Source organism: Mycothermus thermophilus (assembly GCF_041956435.1).
Source record: "Mycothermus thermophilus strain CBS 625.91 unplaced genomic scaffold VTJ04scaffold_2, whole genome shotgun sequence".
In the NCBI taxonomy this organism is placed as follows: domain Eukaryota; kingdom Fungi; phylum Ascomycota; class Sordariomycetes; order Sordariales; family Chaetomiaceae; genus Mycothermus; species Mycothermus thermophilus.
In genome coordinates, this window is record NW_027191428.1 from 3,965,029 (window position 1) to 3,982,398 (window position 17,370).

The window sequence follows — 17,370 nt, forward strand, 5'->3', positions numbered from 1 at the left end:
AACTTGGGGGGAAACAGCGGTTCAATTACTTTCTACATCATCCATGGTATCTACAGAGTGCGGCTAACAGGAAATGAACCTGAAGACATGAAGAAGTGAATGAAGAACGAAACTTCATGCCCAATCGCTGCAGGTTACCCACAAGCACACACACAAGAAAAACCAACAGAAAAAAACAAAAACACAACACAATGCAAAAATAAAAACAGAAATAAAGCCAATGGGAAAAATGTCTCTCGCTGAAGGATGCCACCCTCCGTGGGAATCTGAGAGGGCGGCATGGCTACGAGAATTTTAATCTCCGCCATAGGGCATCAGGGTCCTGAATAATCAGGTCTGGTCACCCAAGGTGGTTGGGAGAAACTCGGTCGGTCAGGTCTTACGAAGTAGCAGATTCCCGAATTGGTGTCAGGACCTGTTCTTCTGCCGCCGGCCTGAGCTCTGTAGAAGAGAAGAGAAGAAGGAAGAGTTCAAGAATTTGGGGCACGATGGCTCAATTTATACCTGGATTTTGGGCGGTCCATGCACCCTCGCGATCGTGGCTCCGGTCGCCGTCGTCGGTCCATGCACCGTTGCCGTCGTTTTGGCGGACCGTCGTCATTGGTAGGTACACACATGCTCCATCGCCTCCCAAACCGCCGCTGGGAGTGCCATGCCATCCATGATGGCATAGTGTTGGTGAACCCACGGGGAGCTGGGACCTGTGGGCCTTGGCCCATAAAGGCGGCAAAAGACTTTCTGCAGAACCTGGGACTTGAAACAGGGAATCCAGGAGCATCAAGTAGTTGCCCCTCCAGACAGTCTTGCTGGCGAAGCTGAAGTAAAATGTTCAATGGAAGGAGTAAGGTAAGCTTTCATGTACAATCTGACGGTAATGAGCATTCATTCATAGTTTATACAAAGTTTGTCTCAGGTGAAATGTCCGTTGAGGTCACGGTGGAAGCAAGCGCAATCGGTGAACCTTGTTGATGAGTATTGTCAAGATCTACGCCGTCTGAAATGACTGGGTAGCAGGAAATAAGATGACGAAGCAGCGCGTTCCATTGACCAACAATGTTGAAGTGTTCCATCCAATCCAAGTCAGTCTAACCAAGTCTACAACAATAGCACCAACCCTTTGGTGAGTGGGCTCAAAGGCTGGTAGATTGTCTCCATCAAGGGGGCTCAAGAGTTTCACCCCAACAGACAAAGACACGAACCGCAAGGGCGTCCGCCAAAGTAGCATCCAGCACCGGCGAGGCGTCTCTGCCAAGGGGAGGAATCCCGGTCGCCGGCCTCCAAGTGACACACTCTGCTTGCGACCTCCAACCTGGAATCACCCAATGACATGCGTCTGATTAACAACAACAGCGACATCTCTCACCCTACTCCCAGACACATCGTGAAGGTCCAGGCTCTTTTCATTCAGAAACTAGCCTCCTGTGTATGCTATCCTCGACGACCGCTGCGCCTTTCACTCTCGGCCGCCAAGCCATATAGAAATCGTTCACCGGCGCTGCGACAAAGTGCTTCCTCGACGAAGGCCCGTCGTCCAGCAGTTGGGGATTTCCCACCGCCAAGCCGGATGGAAGTTGGCGAAGGCATTCTGCTTCGCTGACAACCTTTCCATCCTCAAGGACCTCAGTCACTTCGACGTTATACGGTCCATTCCAGACCGCCTCGCCAAGGATCCCGGCTCTGCTATTCCAGAACCTCATCCTCCCGCCAACCCTATCCTTGGCGATGGCCGTACCTTTCACCCCCGGCGCCCTTCACTGCCATGGAGAACCTAAGCCGCCTCACTCCCGGAGACCGGAAGCAGAAGGAACTCACGGCGACCGTAACCAAAAGGATTTTGATGGCAAGCCGGCACTGCCAAATGGCCCATCTCCGGAACGCTAGAACTCTTTACTCTCGAGCATGTCTGCCGAGTTGCTGCAAAATTCGGCATCCACCTCGAGGAATTGCTATCCTCCTGGCGACTGCAACCAGAAGTAGCGAGAGCCTCGGCCCTTGCCTCCAAGAACGGCGACTGGCCCACCCTAGTCACGGCTGACACTTCGGCTCGTGGCAGTGACGGTCTCCCACGTTATCAACTACGATCTAGTTGCCTTGGCCCTGCTGGGCTGTTTACCTGGGTGCCGTCGCCGGCTTTTCCACACCCTCAATTATGGCCGTCGTGTCCGTGGACAAATTCGAACTGAACGCCAAGTGGATGGGTGGTTGGCTAATTATCCTGGTTGATTACAGGCAATGTTGAGATGTATGGTTGTGCTGACACAGTGAAGGAGGTCTTTGTAAGTCACACCGTCAGCATCACTTCGAGCGCAACTCCGAGTCTTGAGCCGGTCAGGTAAGTTTTAGTCCCAGTGAAGTCACTAAACAAGGGCAACTCAAAACTGACTGCGTGAACTACGCTTTTAAGCCAACTGCAATCGGCTGTCCTGCGTTTCAACTCTAGAACCAGGACACCCTGGAAGCTGCCGGCACCGTTCGGGTTTGATCGGTCTATGGCTCGCGCCTCAGCCAGGATTGTCAAGGGCTCCGACATCCCCGAGGCATTTCACATCATCGCGCCTGTTCTTCATGGCAGGTTGGACCAGGTGCCCAAGCAGGTCGATCACAAGGACTCTGGTCTCAGGGCTTGGAGGATACGGCAACGCCGCCGTCGCCATCGCCGCCGCCGCCGCCGCAGCAACAGCAACAGCAACAACAGCCCCAGCAGCAACAGCAGCACCCTGCTACTGCCTTCCAGTGTCTGGCACGTTCAACAGGTGAATGTTGAGGAGGCCTGGCCAGGTGCTGAGGAACAGAGGGCAACGATGAAGCCAGCACTCCTCCGGCCGCATCTACCTTATGCCGGTGCTCGTGGTGCAAGTGCAGCAACCTGCTCCTCAGTGAGTTTATCTCTGGAAATGATGAACAGAGAGGCCGATCTGTGCTTGGTGGCCAACCTGAAGACCATGCCCGAAGTTGACTGGGACAAGGTGGCAAAGGATGGTCTCTTGTCAGCACAGAGTGATGGTCACCTTCAACCAGAGATGCCCTGGTTCCCTGGGCGGGAGGTGAGCTAGGCAGTTGAAATCCCCCAGTCCCTGTTCTCCCAGGCGAACTGGTGGCTGTTATCCAAGGACAAGAGGTCATTCAACGGCACTGCTGTCCTGTTAGATGAGTGGCTAGAGTTTTGAATGGATAGACACCTCTTAGCTTGAGCTTCTTCCGCTCTTGGTGCCGGCGTCTTTTATTCATTCTGTGAAGACAAATTGACACTTGTTTTTGGACGGAAATGCGCCACCCACAGCCCGATGTGCTTTGGTCTAATATCTGCTCATGAACATCGGACGACGAACCCCCATCCCATGTATACATACAGTACATCAGTCGAAGGACCGTCGTCCCGTCTCAAGACATGGTACATCAGACAATAAGTATCATCTTATATCTACATTGGATGACGCCTTGTGGTGTTTATGTTTTGGTCGTCCTCCTATAAGTATTTAATAGAACTCGAGCAGTTCTATTATTTCCCATCACATGAAGACAACGAGACGTGTTCCGGTATACCGTGCTAGAGAGTCTTGTCCTATTTCCTTATAACGGCTATGCTCTCCTTATGTGTGCCCCCGACGACGATGTGTTCTCCGATCCCCCCGTGACTATCATGCCTCCTCAATCTGTCCGAACAACACCCCTCTCGCCCGATGTTCCCTTGATATGTTCCTGCTCTCCGATCCTCCAACACCGCCAGGCTCTCTCACCATCCCTTGACGTGTCTTCCTGGTCGTTGAGATCGACCAGTGTGCTCTGACGGATCTCACCGTGAGTCACGTGGATCACGATCCCTCTCCCATGGATGATATTTCTTCCTGCTACCTCCTCCCAGACGGAACTTGCCGTTGTTGACGCTATGGGCAACGCCTTTTCGGCCCTCTTATTAGAAGGGTGGCCACGCGTAAATGAAAATCTTTTTTTCTTTTACCCCGCGCTGCTGTTTGTGGTTGAGGTTTTCCTCCTCTTTCTTTCCAATTCCCGCTTCTGGTGGAGGGATTTCACACCCTTTTCCTCTAGCAACGCCATGCGTGTTCAAGGTCCCCAATCACCTTGACATCCATGGTGATCAGCCTCTTTCTCCCGCGCTGAGCCTCCGTCTCGTCCACAGTCAGACCAAATCACGATTCACAAGTCGGCTTTTTCGTCACAAGGTCGACGGTGCAATCTACTTCTGGACAAGCAGGATCGAATCGTCCTGACTCTCCAGATGCGGGGTGTCAGTTCCCGGAATCCTTGAGAATTTCTTACCTCAACAACTCCCAATATCAGGCAAGCCATTCTCTTGGGCCTCTCATCACCGCCGTCAAGTCTGACCTTTGACAGCGTCCATCAGGTCTCACCCGAGCCTTTTTCCGTCCTTCAGCTCTTCATTCTAGGCCACGCTGTGTGCACAAGCTGCTTCCCATCTTGCAAGTCCTCCAAGGCCATGGTGGACGCCAGTGTCAACCAGCCCAGGGGGTACGAGGCGCTCCGTTGATCCTGCTCTTCCGAGAACGAGCTTCTGCGATGAACACGATCAACAGAGCGTTTTTGTGCCCGCGTGGCTGATTGACCCATCACGTCCCTTATGATATTCGCCAACTTGCATGAAGGGAAATGGTCGTGGCCACGCCACTCCCAGCCCCTTGACGACTCCCATCCCAGCCGGTATGGTGACGCCTAGGCCACAACACACACTGCGATCCAGCCCGTGAAACAATTCACTGATCACTGCCGCGGCTCAGAAGAAAGCAGAAGTTGCGGCAGTGGTCGGTGAATTGGTTCATGGGTTGCATCGGAGTGTATGGTGCGGCTTGATTCTCGTCGGCCCGGCTGGAACGAAGGTTGTCATCGAGTTGGGGGCAGCGTGGCCACAACCATTACCCCTCTTGCAAGTCCGCCCAGGATCATGATGGGCCGGTTGGTCACGCGGGTACAAAGACGTTCTCTGATCCTATACATTGCAGAAGAAAGAAAGAAAGAAAGGAAGGAAAGAGGTATGTCTCACATTACCACTCTTCAACCCAAGCCAGGCAGCTAACACTCTGCAGGGTGACCTGACATGTCTTAAGCCTGAACAACACTTCCGGTCCCAACGCGAACTGCGTCTTCAAGCTAAACTGTTCTTCCAGCTATCACCTAGCTGACCGGGGGTGAGTGATTTCTTCCATTATCACCAAGAGACTCTCTGACTGACAAACCTCCCATGAAGACTGCGGCCCTGAGGCCTCGACTTTGGTAGAGGAGAAGTTTGAGGATGTTCCATAAGATCTTGGGCGGAAGTCTGTTGAAATGACGCATACGATCTGCCGGGTGCTGCGGGCTCATGAGACGCAGGAGTTTCTAGCTGAGGATGGCCGGGAATGGTAAAAGTTGATGATATTTGCCAACACCTTGGGTGGAAGTCTGTTGAAATGACACACACCAGCTGCTGGTGCTGCTGCAGGCTTATGATGTACAGGAGCTCCTGGGTTGACATGGCTGGGCGTGAAGCCCACCCACCTCAGCCAAGGTGAAGTCGGCGATCCGCGGACACAGCCCGAATACTCCATTTTCACTGGAACCGTAGCACCGAGTATTCCATTGTCACCGGCGACGGTAGCCTTGAGAAGTGTATTTTCACCGGCCGCCGCGGCCCCGAGTACTCAATCTTCACCGGCGGTCGCGGCGCTGAGAGCGGCGGCGGCCCCCAATACTCTATCTTCATCAACCCTGAGCACTCCATTTCACCAGCGACCGTGGCCTTGGGTATTCCATTTTCACCGGTGGCCACGGGCCTGGATATTCCATCTTCACCGGTGGCCTTCGACGGTGACAACGGCGCTCCAACCAACACCGGCGGCGCTGAGAACACCAATACTGGTGGCCGTGCTCCTCCAAGCGGACTCTCGTTCCGCAAGCGTGCTGCCACTGCGGGCGGCGTTGGCGCACTGACTCTGCGCCAACCCGATAACATCGCATACCGCGCTGACATTTGCAGTTTCGACTTCACCGGCGGTCGCGGCGCCGAGTATTCTATTTTCACCGACGGTCATCTGAACCGGCGACCTTCACCGGCAACAGCGCCGCCGATCATCCCATTCTCACCAGCAGCGGCGGCGGTAGCAGAGGCGGCGAGTATTCCCTCTTTACCAGCGGCGACGGCTGCAGCGCCGAGTACTCCAACTTCGCCGACAACCTCCGCCGCTCGCAGGTTACAACTATTATGTACTTTATAAGCACTCTCAATTATATTAGTTTTCTGTACACTCTAAATTCGACAATCACTCTTGCATCTTCTCTTCCAAGGATTCAGGAGATTACTGCCCTGCCCGCGAAGCGGTTACTTGCGAGTTCAGCCTGCTCTGCACGGTCCTGGCTGAGTTCCACTACCGGGCCGGATCGGTACAACAGCTTCTAAACGGCAGCAGCCTCTGCAACGGCTTCCGCGACGACTTAGGCAACCTATAGGTACCATTTACGACGGCTCCTGAGACAGCCTCTGCTAAGACCATCGAGTACCTCCGGGACAGTTCCTGTGACCGCCTCTGGGTTGGACCCGGACCATTCCCACTACAGCGGGCACCCTGACCCTGCCCTTCATCCTGGTTAGATACCGGTACAACCGGCGGCCCAGCCAGTCCTGGTGTGACCCGGTGCTCGGTGCTCAGCGCAACAGCTGCTGGAAGCTAGAAGGCAGCAGCCTCCGCGACGGTCTCCACGACGGCTGCGGAAATGTCATGCGCCTTGACCGCCCATGCCGCACGGGGATAGTTCGTACAAACCGTACTTAATCCTCTACAGCCGCGGTTACGAGGACATCACCTTCGAGGCTAAATACCTGCATGGCTACCTCAAGCGTCCGCGAGAGGTTCCTTTACCGCCTTTCTGACGTCCAACAGGTTGGCCTTGCTGTTGGTGATGGCCTTGTTGATGGCTTGGATCTCGATCTCCATGGCCCTGAAATACATCCGGATTTTCTTCTCCCGACGGGACACAGGGGCCTTGTCGTTTTCTAGTTCGGGGCTCCTGTCGATGAAGATACCCTCCCGGGGAGGGGTTTGCCCTTGGGCGATCTACGTTATGACAGCGCTATGGTTCTTGCTGCTGCGAAGAGCTGCCTGCTCATCTCCGTGAGACCATAGTCCGTACATTGTTCCTGCCGGGGAAACTTGCAGATTCCGGTGCAAATGCTTGCGCTTTGTGAGAAATACGCGCCGCAACTGCGACAAAACATTTTTGCTGGTGCGTGTGGGTGCAAAAAACACCTTACAACAACAAAGACCGGTCCTACAAGGCAACCTTCGCCAGGGCGTCTAGGTGAACAAAGCACCTCCATAACGATGACTTCCGCGACGATAGCCGCGACGACGACTACTGCCTCGCCGTTGAGATTTTTGAGACTTTTCCAAGGAGTCTCGCTGATCAAACGAGCTGTATTATTAATGTAAGAACTCCGCTGAGCCTTGGTGAAAAAAAAGGATTGCTGCGACGATAACTTCCGCGACGACGACCACGACGACGACCGCCGCCGTAGCGTCGAGAGCTTTGAGCCTTTGTCAGGGTGTCTGCGTGAGCAAACAAGGCGTTTCGACAACAAGACCTCTGTTTGGACAACATAAAAAAGAGGACCATATCGACAATAAGATCTTCGCCGAGGCGTTACTCAAGGCTCAGATATCGGCTCCGAAGATAGCAACGCCTCAGATGGTAATGATGAAAGGGGTTCATCAGACGGCGACGATTCGGACGATTCTAGCCGTACGGTCATCAAATCGAGGTCTAGCAGTCCAGGCTCGTTGTTCGTCATAGCGAACTCCAAACTCTGAGGCCAAACCTAAGATCGACTCGGACGCAACGATCAGCGACAGCGAGGTCCGGACTCATTGTTCGTCAGGGCGAACTCTGAGGTCAAACCCGAGATCGACTCGAACGCAACAATCAGCGCCGGAGAGATCACCAACGGATTCGTCAGGGCGAACTCTACGAACTCTAAGGTTAAACCTAAGCTCGACTCCTAAGCTCGACTTGGACGCAACCATCAGCGACGGCGAGATCACCGATAAAGGAGAGAGCAGTGATGACGTCGAGGTGAAATCCGAGGATTCTAAGGAGAAGTATGACCCGGATGAATACCTCGACGGGTCAAATGTCGACACCGAGGACATCAGTGAGTCAGACTTTGACATTGAAGTTTCGGACGGATCTAGTGAGCGAACGTTCGGCCGTTACAGAGAGCACGAACAACAAGAGGGCCATCATCAATACGTCAAGCAATAGGAATGATACCTCTGTGCCCACCGCTTCATCATCTCTCTCGTCTACCGCACCGAGACAAACTGGTTAACATACTCGTTTGCTGACCTAGGCGGTCTGGCAAAGGTTCAAAAGTCTCAACGCCACGGTGGCGGCGGTCGTCGTCGCGGTCGTCGTTGAGGAAGTCATCGTGCTCTAGACAACCTGGAAATCCTGTCCACATGCCATCAAGGAGAGACTTAACAATGACAAGCCCCAATTAGTTTGCTTGTGAATGTTGGGACGATACAATGATCGGACGACTATTTGTAATAGGATAGGTGGGACAATGTAAGCACTTCACTAGGCAACATAGGATTAAATGCTGAGGTACTTTCTTCGTCGTATATTGATCTGTACTTTTCGTCGCATATCATCCCTTCTATCGCAATCGGTCTGTTCTTCCGTCGGATCTCGATCTGGTCTTCTGTCGGATATCCGGTCTGATGTTCTATCACTTGTTGTCTGTTCTGTCGTCGTATATCGGCCTGTTCTATCGAATATCTATTTGTTCTGTCGCATGTCGGTCTGGTGTTCTGTCGCATATATTATCTCTTGTTTCGTCGTAGATCGGTCTCTTTCTCTCGGATATTGGTCTTATTCCGTCGGATATCGATTTGTTCTTCTGTCGGAATCGGTCTGTTCTTCTCTCGAATCAATCTGTGTTTCTGTCGTATCTGCCGTCCAAAGTTCCTCTCTCATCTTGGTTTGGTTGAATGGGGTATGCTTGGAACTGTCAAGTCGGCATTATCCCCGTCAAGGAGTGCTTTACACTCCTTGACCCCATCCCATGTTAATTTCACATCTGCTCTCAATCACAAACTACAGACAACCCCGTTTCACCTCACGCCTTACCCTCCAACCTCCCCAACAACCTCCCATGCACCCCCTTCCACCCAGCATCACACTGCCCCTTGACAATCCCCACTAAGAACCTTGAGCAAGTAATCGTCACGTCCTCCACCAGCTCCAGCTCGCTCTGATCCGACGATGATGTTGCCTCCCTCACCTCCCACAGGGTATCCATCACAATCCCCATCGGGCTCCGCACGCGCACATACACCCCAGTCCCGGGCAGGTCTGTAAACTCGTAATCACTGACCACGTTCGTGTCCCACAATCCGGCGGGGAGGGTGTGCATAAGGTCTGTGACGCGGTAGTATTCAGTTGGCGGTAACGGGGTTTTGTCGTTGTTTAGTCTTTCCTTGATGGCATGTGGAATGGCAGGTCCAGAAAGTTGGTTGGGTTCGGCGTTGCTTGGAGTGATACGCTCAAACTTGTGCAGGTGGGGGTCACAGGTCAGGAAGAACTCGTGGTCTGCGAGAATGGCGAGAGCCTGGGCACGGGTGGTGCCTGGAGGGAGGCGGGAGGTGTGGATGAGTCGGGCAGAACTTGTGAAGACTGCGGGATGGTGAGTTTTGTGTAGGGCAGGACAGAGAGGGTTAGAAAGGTTGGCTTACTGGCCATCGTTTTGACTTGGGTTGGAGGTTGACAAAGGTTTTGATATCAGATTGGGGAGAAACACAGGGACACAGCTTCGTGGTGTTTGTAAAGAGGTATTGTATCAATTACAAAGCTTTCGGACTATTATGGAGTTCGAGAGAGAAGTGTAGATGTCAACCATCTGTTCAATGGTCAGGCCATGAGACGAGCGGGCCACAGGGGCATAGTGTTTGTGCTTCCGCCTTATTTCCATGCATTTGTCATTCATCTTTCAAGTTAAGTTATCCTGAAACAAGTCCCTCAAATGACCTTCATGGCTTTGGGATCTAAAAAGGAGCGGCCTGGACTGTGTTGTTTCACCAGTGGTGAAGGACGACGATCCGAGACATCAAGATGCCCCACCATCTCAGACATCTCGATGACGTCATAGGGAGCTTGGGGTGTTGTGCTTGGCTGTTTCAGAGGGCAAAAGTACATCCGGTTGATCATTTACGACATATTCCGACTGATCCTGAACGGAGCTCCAGGATAAACCATCGAAGCTCCAGTCGTTCCAAAGATTTATTCTTCAGCCATTATGAAAGTCTCGCATGCCCCCAAGTCTTGGCAATCACTTGTGTTACTGGAGCAATGTGTTGAAAGCCGATGTGAGATGAAGTGTTGACCGCTGCCAATATATTAGAAGCAGAGAAGAAGGTTAAAACTCTAATCCAAATTATCACGGCGTTTGCTCTCTCAAAGTTCGTTATTCTGCAGTGTGTATGTCCAGCAACACCAACCTGTATCAACTCAAAGACTGACTCCAAACTCTAGTCTGGCCAACGGAAAATGACTTCAACACCAGACCCAATTGCCATTAAGATCTTGATACTTCCACCTTGCAGGTCCCGCATCCCATATCATTTCGGCTAGGCCAACCTCGCCGTAGATCTCTCGATAGCGATACGCGACCTTAAGAATAGCCTCAACAGTAGACGGCGGCTCGAAACCGTTAAAGTTGAGGTCTCGGATGTATTGGAAACTGAGCGGCGGATCTTCAGGTTTGCGCATGAGTCTCACTATCCCAGCAGCATCCGAGATGTTCATGGCTTTTGCCCATCCTTGTTGAGGGGTGAGTGCTATCCGGCGCATCTTACGCTCCAGGGCACAGCTCAACAAGGGAGCATAGACCATGAGATTCAGTCCCCCGTACACGATGATATCCTGCTCTACCGATTGGAGGAAGAAGTCCATGCGGCGCCGCCTGCGAATGATCTTCTCGAGCTCTTGACTGAGCCAATCAGGTGGAAGACTACCCTTGTCATTGGTGCGAGCTACAGCGGCACAGAACTCGCCGAGATAGTCTTTTGCTGCGGATACGTTGGGGTCTAGCATGCAGGTGAAGTCATAGCATGCGTCCCGAGTGTGGCAGATACGGATGGCGAGGACGTCGCCCGTTGTGACGAGTCGGAGCGGAGCAACACTCATCAGCAACTCGCTGTTGCCAATCTCGGAGTCCAAGAGGGAGAGCGCTGAGGATTCGTCACGTCAGCGAAGTACTATAGCATATCGGCTGGGGCATCGGCATCCGCTGTGTCAATTACATGGTGAAATGAAACAAGTAGGTGGGTCGAGGCTGGAGTTGTTGAAGAGAGGAGGGTTCAAGAAAGCATGGACGACAACGTCCGGGGCAGCAACCTTTCTCTATATCATCGTCTGTTAAAAAGGGCCTGTCTCCCTGAGGCGGCGACAGGTCTGCGGTGGCAGATAAGAAGCTCGCCGAGGAGGAGCTTGAGAATCTTCTTCTTGCATCAATCGCATCGATAGCCATCGTTTTTGCTGTAGGTTACGTTGAGGTGGTTTGGGTGAAGAAAGAAACACACAAGTTGATAATTTCCATTTTTGCCTCTCGCGAAGCGGAGAACATGGATCTCGTCATATGGCACTTTCCACGAGCTCATGACAAACGTGCATGTCAGCATGTGATGGAAGGCAAGATTGAGATGGGCTGGGCCAGACCTGGGAGATGAGGATGCTGGAGCTTCCTCAGGGTCGGATTGGAAACGGGATCCTTGAGAAGTAACAAAGGGATAGGGTTAGGGTCCTACCCTTACCCTCGGAAACGCCCAGGCCTATCCGTCAATCAGTCGGCCAAGTCCAAAAGCAGAAGCTGCGACAGTTTCCAACGTCAACCGTCCCACAACATCCAGACTTCGCTAGCTCCAGTCCGACGTGGGCTTGATCACCATGGCCACGCTGGCGAGGAGAAGCAGCTCCTACGTCTGCCGGAGCTGTACCCGGGGTCTCCGCCGCCAATGGCTCCGTGGTCACTCGTACTCGACGGCGACGTCGACCCCCGATATCTACGACGTCGTCTGCGTCGGCGGGGGACCTGCCGGTCTCAGTTTGCTCGCTGCCCTACGTGAGTACCTTGGCTAGCTGCGACATTGGCATGCATGGTCAAGAATCCGGTCGACAACCTGACCCTCTTCGCAGGCGCTGTACCCACCCTACGCCCTCTTCGAGTCGCCCTCGTCGAGGCTCAGGATCTTAGCAAGGTCCGCGCCTGGAACCCGCCTCCGGATCGCTTCTCGAACCGCTGCAGCTCCCTCACACCCGCGACAAAGCGCTTCCTGGAGAGACTCGGTGCATTGGAGCATGCCGATCAAGGCCGCCTTCAGCCCTACCATCAGATGCAGGTCTGGGATGGCATCACAGGCGCCCCGCTCGAATTGGATTATGGCGATTGGTACCCTGGAGAGGACCGCGGAAACCCCGTTGCTTACATGGTCGAGAACTCTCATCTCACCTCGGCGTTGCTGAAACGTCTGGACCAACTGGGCGGTGTACATATCTTTGATGGAGCCAAGGTCCAAGCCATCACCTACTCTACGGAGGAGACGGAAGATTTGGATCTCAGACAGTGGCCCATCGTTCACCTATCGAGCGGCAACCAGCTTTATGCGCGCCTTCTAGTTGGCGCCGACGGTGCCAACAGCCCTGTCCGCACCTTCGCCGGTATCAACGCCTCCGGATGGGACTACGACCGCCATGGCGTGGTGGCCACCCTCGAGATGGAGGGTGACGGCTGGCGCGGCAACGATCACAAGATTGCCTACCAGCGTTTCCTGCCCACGGGACCTGTCGCTTTGCTCCCGCTTCCGGGTCGTTATGCGAGCCTTGTCTGGTCCACAACTCCAGAAAACGCTTCCCTGCTCAAAAGTCTTTCCAGCAAGGACTTTATAGCCATGGTCAACGCCGCCTTCCGCTTGAGCCACGTTGACCTTGCCTACATGCACACCTTGGAGTCGGGACAGGCCGACGAGTATGCATGGCGCCTGGAACACACGCCTCACGATCCACGATCCGTCCCTCAACCAGTTGTGGGCGTTCAAGAGGGCACTGTTGCGTCCTTCCCGCTTCGTCTCCGCCATGCCGACACGTACATCGCCGAGCGAGTGGCCTTGGTCGGCGACGCCGCGCACACTATTCACCCACTCGCTGGTCAAGGCCTCAACCAGGGGCAATCCGATGTGCGCAGCCTCGCCAAACATATCGACTACGCCGTCAACCACGGCCAGGACATTGGCACAATCACGTCGTTGGAGCCATACTTTTCGGATCGCTATACGGACAATCATATTATGCTTGGGTTCTGCGACAAGCTGCACAAGCTCTTCTCCGTCAGCTCGGGGCCGCTTGTGCCGCTAAGATCCGTCGGCCTGAGGATGGTCAACAACTCTAACCTGATCAAGCAGGCCTTTATGATCAAGGCTTCAGGAAAGAAGATCGCGAGGGTCAAGGTCATTTAGGCCGGAGGTAGAAGACGGACCACTCGGTGTCCCTTCATCTGTCCACTTTGTCACACTCATCATGACGGGCCTTGTTGTACAAGTTTGCATTCCATGTACCATACCCTAATTTCCCGGGTGTGCTAGGCCCTGGAGAAAGCTCGTGAATGAGCCTGGCATTTTCAGCTTGTTTGCCATGCTTACTGCTGTCGCGGAGTCGATTCCGCTTCAGGATCGCACGAGGGTGGGCGACGTGGAGTGTTATTTGGCACAAGATCAGGTACCTTGATGAGTAATATGCCCGGAAATTCTCGGGTTCAGCCCTATTTTGCCTCTCTGAACGGAGCTTACGGAGCCTCCATGCATCTGCTGCTCGAGGTTCGCTGTCTCCGGCTGTTTACTCGGGATGGATATAGATCCTCTCCACACCTTGTGGAGTTCTGGCCGTCGTTGTATGGCTAGAGTTGTTTAATAAAAATATCAACACGAAACCTCCAACTTCAACCACAAGTGCCATCCATGATACTTATAATATGGTGTTGGTCCTGGGTCGATGAAGCTCTGGATTAACGAGCTGCTTTGCCATTGCGCTGTTGGCGTCTCAGTCATCAACCCCCCATCTTTGGGGCTCTTAGTGACTTACACAAGTCTTACCTTGAATGGAGTGAGTGGGACTCGGGTACTTCCAGGTAAATTTGTGTGTGCCCAAAAGGTTCTGATTGTGTTTCCAAATGTCTGGATATCCATCCTGTCTACCTCGCCATCTCTCTTGTGACGTACATGTCCCAACAGGAGATACCTCTGTTGTTGAAAGGTAAAGGATCGGTCTCCGTCGCTCTCATAGGCGGACCAGGGCAGTTGGTAATAACCTCCAGCTTCAACCGCTCTCTAGTTGTATCCATTTACACCTAGATACATGGACCGTCTTCCCTCATCACAGTTTCCTTATCCAGCACGTCGTAACACGGGCTTTCGACCTCTATATCTGGTACAACCGGACACTCCACATGCACTCTAGCTGCTTCGTGGCCTGTGTCTCATCGCCCCCTTCTTACTTGAGTGTTCCCAACGATGATGTAATGCGTTTTGTTATCTCCCGAGTTCCCCAGGTGGATGACAGTACATGGGTGTCACATCTAGCCCCAGTCATATCGGCTTGAGGCTACACAGTCCAGGTCCTATTTAACATGGAACTTGACAGCTCCAAACCGTCTTTAAGACTTTTGGCTCTTTGACATGATCGCTCGTGCCGTTACACAGCTCGTAGAGTGTGATCTTCCGGCAGATTCCCAGGTCCCTTGGATTCTTGGGTGCCGCTCCGTCATGGCTTGATTGCTGGAACTTTGTTTCTCTTGACATCCATCATCCCAAACTCTAGGGCTGTACTAGTAGCGATGGGTCGGGAAACTGATGTCCCTTGATGTGTGGCAATAAGTTGGGTTTGGCTGTCCATCCCGTCCTCTTGATCCGAGATAGTTGGAGGGCGCGGATCCTTTACGTCCTTCATGTTCGCGTCCTGCCTCCCCACGTACCATTCCCACCTGCTCCTTTCTCCTCCGTCTGGTCGTCTCAACGCAGGCTACCGACCCAGAAAGCCTGTTCCCCATCCTCCCTCTAGATCCCTTAGCCTTTTTGCTTCTTTCCTCAGCCAAACCACACATCCTGCCTTGAGCTTTAAGAAACTCTCTCCGCTCTTCAGGCTCTCGATGCTGGGCACATTCAGTCACAAAGCCTGCTCGGCCTAGTAAGCATCAACCCCCCGGGCGTCCAGAGTGGGGTGTGTGTCTCTCTGTGTGTGTCTGTGTCATGCTGCGAAACAACCCGCCACGGAAATTCACACGTTGATGCCATGACATATGTTGTACCCCTTGTGGACACAAGTTGACAGAGGAAATGGTACCAGGAAGTTGGAACGTTGTCACACTCAGCACCAACCTGGCCTTTGGTCATCCAGCCCTGTCTCTTTCGAGTGAGAGTATATCAATGTTGTCTTGGTCATGCTCCCCCTTTCCTCTGGAACTCCCCTTGGTAATTCTCAGACTAGTCTGTTAGTTGTTCACTGTTGTTTTGGCCGCTTATACCAAGGCTCCGTCCTTGTGTCATTCTTGATACAAAGCTCTGATTTTTGACCCCTTTGACACATGGCGCCGTGGAACTCGTCTCTGCAACACCATTCATCCTATCAATGCTTCCAACACCTCTTTCGCATCGACACTTCGCCAAACATGGTTATTGGTCTCATACAGCTTTCAGACTTTGGCTCAGGAGAACCATCTGCGCCAAGTTCCTTCGGTCATCTCGTCTTAACACCATCACTAGGAAAGTCGTGACCATATCAAGTCTTACTATTCAATGCTCCCGAATCACCAAAACCTGGGAAATAGAATGATATACCCTTTACATCATTAATCGAACCGCTCTGGCACCAAGAGGTATGCCCCTTCTTTTTGTTAACGCCTTCCTGCTGTGTCCTTCTTTCTGCTTGTATCGTTATGCCTTCTGCTTGCCCTCAGAACATTCCTATCAGGCAGTATCTCCCAGCACCCGGAGAGTTTCATCACCTTCCCTGGCTCCCTGACGACGCCGACATCATTCGTACTACCATTTCATGGCGCTCGCTCTACTTCACTTAGCACCAAATACACTACCATTTACCCCCGAAACTCTGGTATCATTTGGGTCAACAAATCAGAGTCTCTGAGAACGTTGTCTCCCCACACCGAGGTCGCAATTGAGTCATTCAACTCTCCGCGGTGTTTTTGTCGCCTACCTTCCTGGGTTGCCTGGTTGTTTGCTTCGCTTCCTTAATTCCCACAAATCCCCTAACTCTAGACTTTCATTTCTCGACTCAAACTCTGCCTTCTCACTCCTCTTCTTTGCCTTTCCTTCGTTCCAACAACCCCTTCAACTCTGCACGCTCGGTTCTTCTCAACCTCGACCGTCTACTTCCTCTTTCTCCTTTCTTCCTATTATACCATTTCACCACCGTCTTCACCGTCTCTCCTAGAAGCTATCCGCCCGCTGATGACTTCCGGTCTGGGCTGATGAACGACAACTGCTCTGAGAGACACTGACTTCCCTTCGTGCCACAACCTCCTTCAACCTCTTTTTTTCCTTACTTCACTGACCACTAACTGATACTCACAAACTTCGACTGAACAGAGCCACGTGGTTCCACAACGAAACAAAGCAAATAAACAACACCTTGTTTCTCGCCTCAATCAACTCTAAAAAGCCACGTGCGTACCCGCTCTAACACCTGAGACGAGACGAAAACCGTCCCATATACACTGACACAGCAGACCAGGGCGTTTACTGCCGGACCGGGCTGATCTCGACAAGCTCAAAGACTCAGACACCTGGTCGCGGACCAGGCTCTTGCAGCTTTCAGCATCACGGCTGCCAAGGACTTCAGCATCCACCCAGTCAACAACTTCAGAGTTGGGCAGGCTCAAAGTCCGTGATACCAGCCCAGTCCAACAGTGACAGGCACACCGGCAGCCAAGCCCATCATCACCCGGACTTCGTTGAACCAGAACTCCCGACTTGAGTCTCCGGAACGCTCTGAAGGTGGGTGGAGTTCGTTTTGAAGATCGCTCAGGACCCTACGTCAAGGAACAAGGAACAATGTCCCCGGTTTACTTCATCACACTTCTCGAATTGGTTGTGGTGGTGTTGTACATTTTGTGGGCTTATCATCCTTTCTGAACACTTTGGGGGAGTCATGCTGAAGGCCAGCTTTATGTTACACATTTCCTACTGATGTCTTCATTTTCGCGCATTTCTTTGTATGCGTGGCCTGAATATTAGATGTATTTCGCCGAGGTCCTTCGTTTTCGCGCATGTGTTGACGCATGGCATTGATATCCGACGG

The 17,370-nt window shown here is 52.8% G+C and overlaps 7 protein-coding genes across 7 annotated transcripts; 3 read left to right on the plus strand and 4 right to left on the minus strand.

Annotated features, from left to right (window-relative positions):
* Positions 1-2,489: 2,489 nt before the first annotated feature.
* Positions 2,490-3,053, plus strand: VTJ04DRAFT_3620 (uncharacterized protein; the record flags this gene model as incomplete). Its single annotated transcript, XM_069361541.1, has 1 exon — positions 2,490-3,053. One exon carries the CDS (start codon positions 2,490-2,492, stop codon positions 3,051-3,053), a length of 564 nt encoding a protein of 187 aa, XP_069222141.1.
* Positions 3,054-4,456: 1,403 nt separating this feature from the next.
* Positions 4,457-6,782, plus strand: VTJ04DRAFT_3621 (uncharacterized protein; the record flags this gene model as incomplete). The annotated part of the gene is made up of 5 exons (XM_069361542.1): positions 4,457-4,488; positions 5,579-6,019; positions 6,073-6,202; positions 6,298-6,448; positions 6,568-6,782. The coding sequence occupies 5 exons, from the start codon at positions 4,457-4,459 to the stop codon at positions 6,780-6,782; spliced, it is 969 nt and encodes a 322-aa protein (XP_069222142.1).
* Positions 6,783-6,842: 60 nt separating this feature from the next.
* On the minus strand, positions 6,843-8,177 carry VTJ04DRAFT_3622 (uncharacterized protein; the record flags this gene model as incomplete). The annotated part of the gene is made up of 3 exons (XM_069361543.1): positions 6,843-7,064; positions 7,322-7,534; positions 7,980-8,177. 3 exons carry the CDS (start codon positions 8,175-8,177, stop codon positions 6,843-6,845), a joined length of 633 nt encoding a protein of 210 aa, XP_069222143.1.
* A 950-nt stretch (positions 8,178-9,127) lies between these two features.
* On the minus strand, positions 9,128-9,750 carry VTJ04DRAFT_3623 (uncharacterized protein; the record flags this gene model as incomplete). Its single annotated transcript, XM_069361544.1, has 2 exons — positions 9,128-9,684; positions 9,744-9,750. 2 exons carry the CDS (start codon positions 9,748-9,750, stop codon positions 9,128-9,130), a joined length of 564 nt encoding a protein of 187 aa, XP_069222144.1.
* Positions 9,751-10,560: 810 nt separating this feature from the next.
* Positions 10,561-11,193, minus strand: VTJ04DRAFT_3624 (uncharacterized protein; the record flags this gene model as incomplete). Its single annotated transcript, XM_069361545.1, has 1 exon — positions 10,561-11,193. One exon carries the CDS (start codon positions 11,191-11,193, stop codon positions 10,561-10,563), a length of 633 nt encoding a protein of 210 aa, XP_069222145.1.
* A 759-nt stretch (positions 11,194-11,952) lies between these two features.
* VTJ04DRAFT_3625 (uncharacterized protein) lies at positions 11,953-13,517 on the plus strand (the record flags this gene model as incomplete). Its single annotated transcript, XM_069361546.1, has 2 exons — positions 11,953-12,127; positions 12,202-13,517. The coding sequence occupies 2 exons, from the start codon at positions 11,953-11,955 to the stop codon at positions 13,515-13,517; spliced, it is 1,491 nt and encodes a 496-aa protein (XP_069222146.1).
* A 34-nt stretch (positions 13,518-13,551) lies between these two features.
* VTJ04DRAFT_3626 (uncharacterized protein) lies at positions 13,552-13,858 on the minus strand (the record flags this gene model as incomplete). The annotated part of the gene is made up of 2 exons (XM_069361547.1): positions 13,552-13,780; positions 13,848-13,858. The coding sequence occupies 2 exons, from the start codon at positions 13,856-13,858 to the stop codon at positions 13,552-13,554; spliced, it is 240 nt and encodes a 79-aa protein (XP_069222147.1).
* Positions 13,859-17,370: the final 3,512 nt, after the last annotated feature.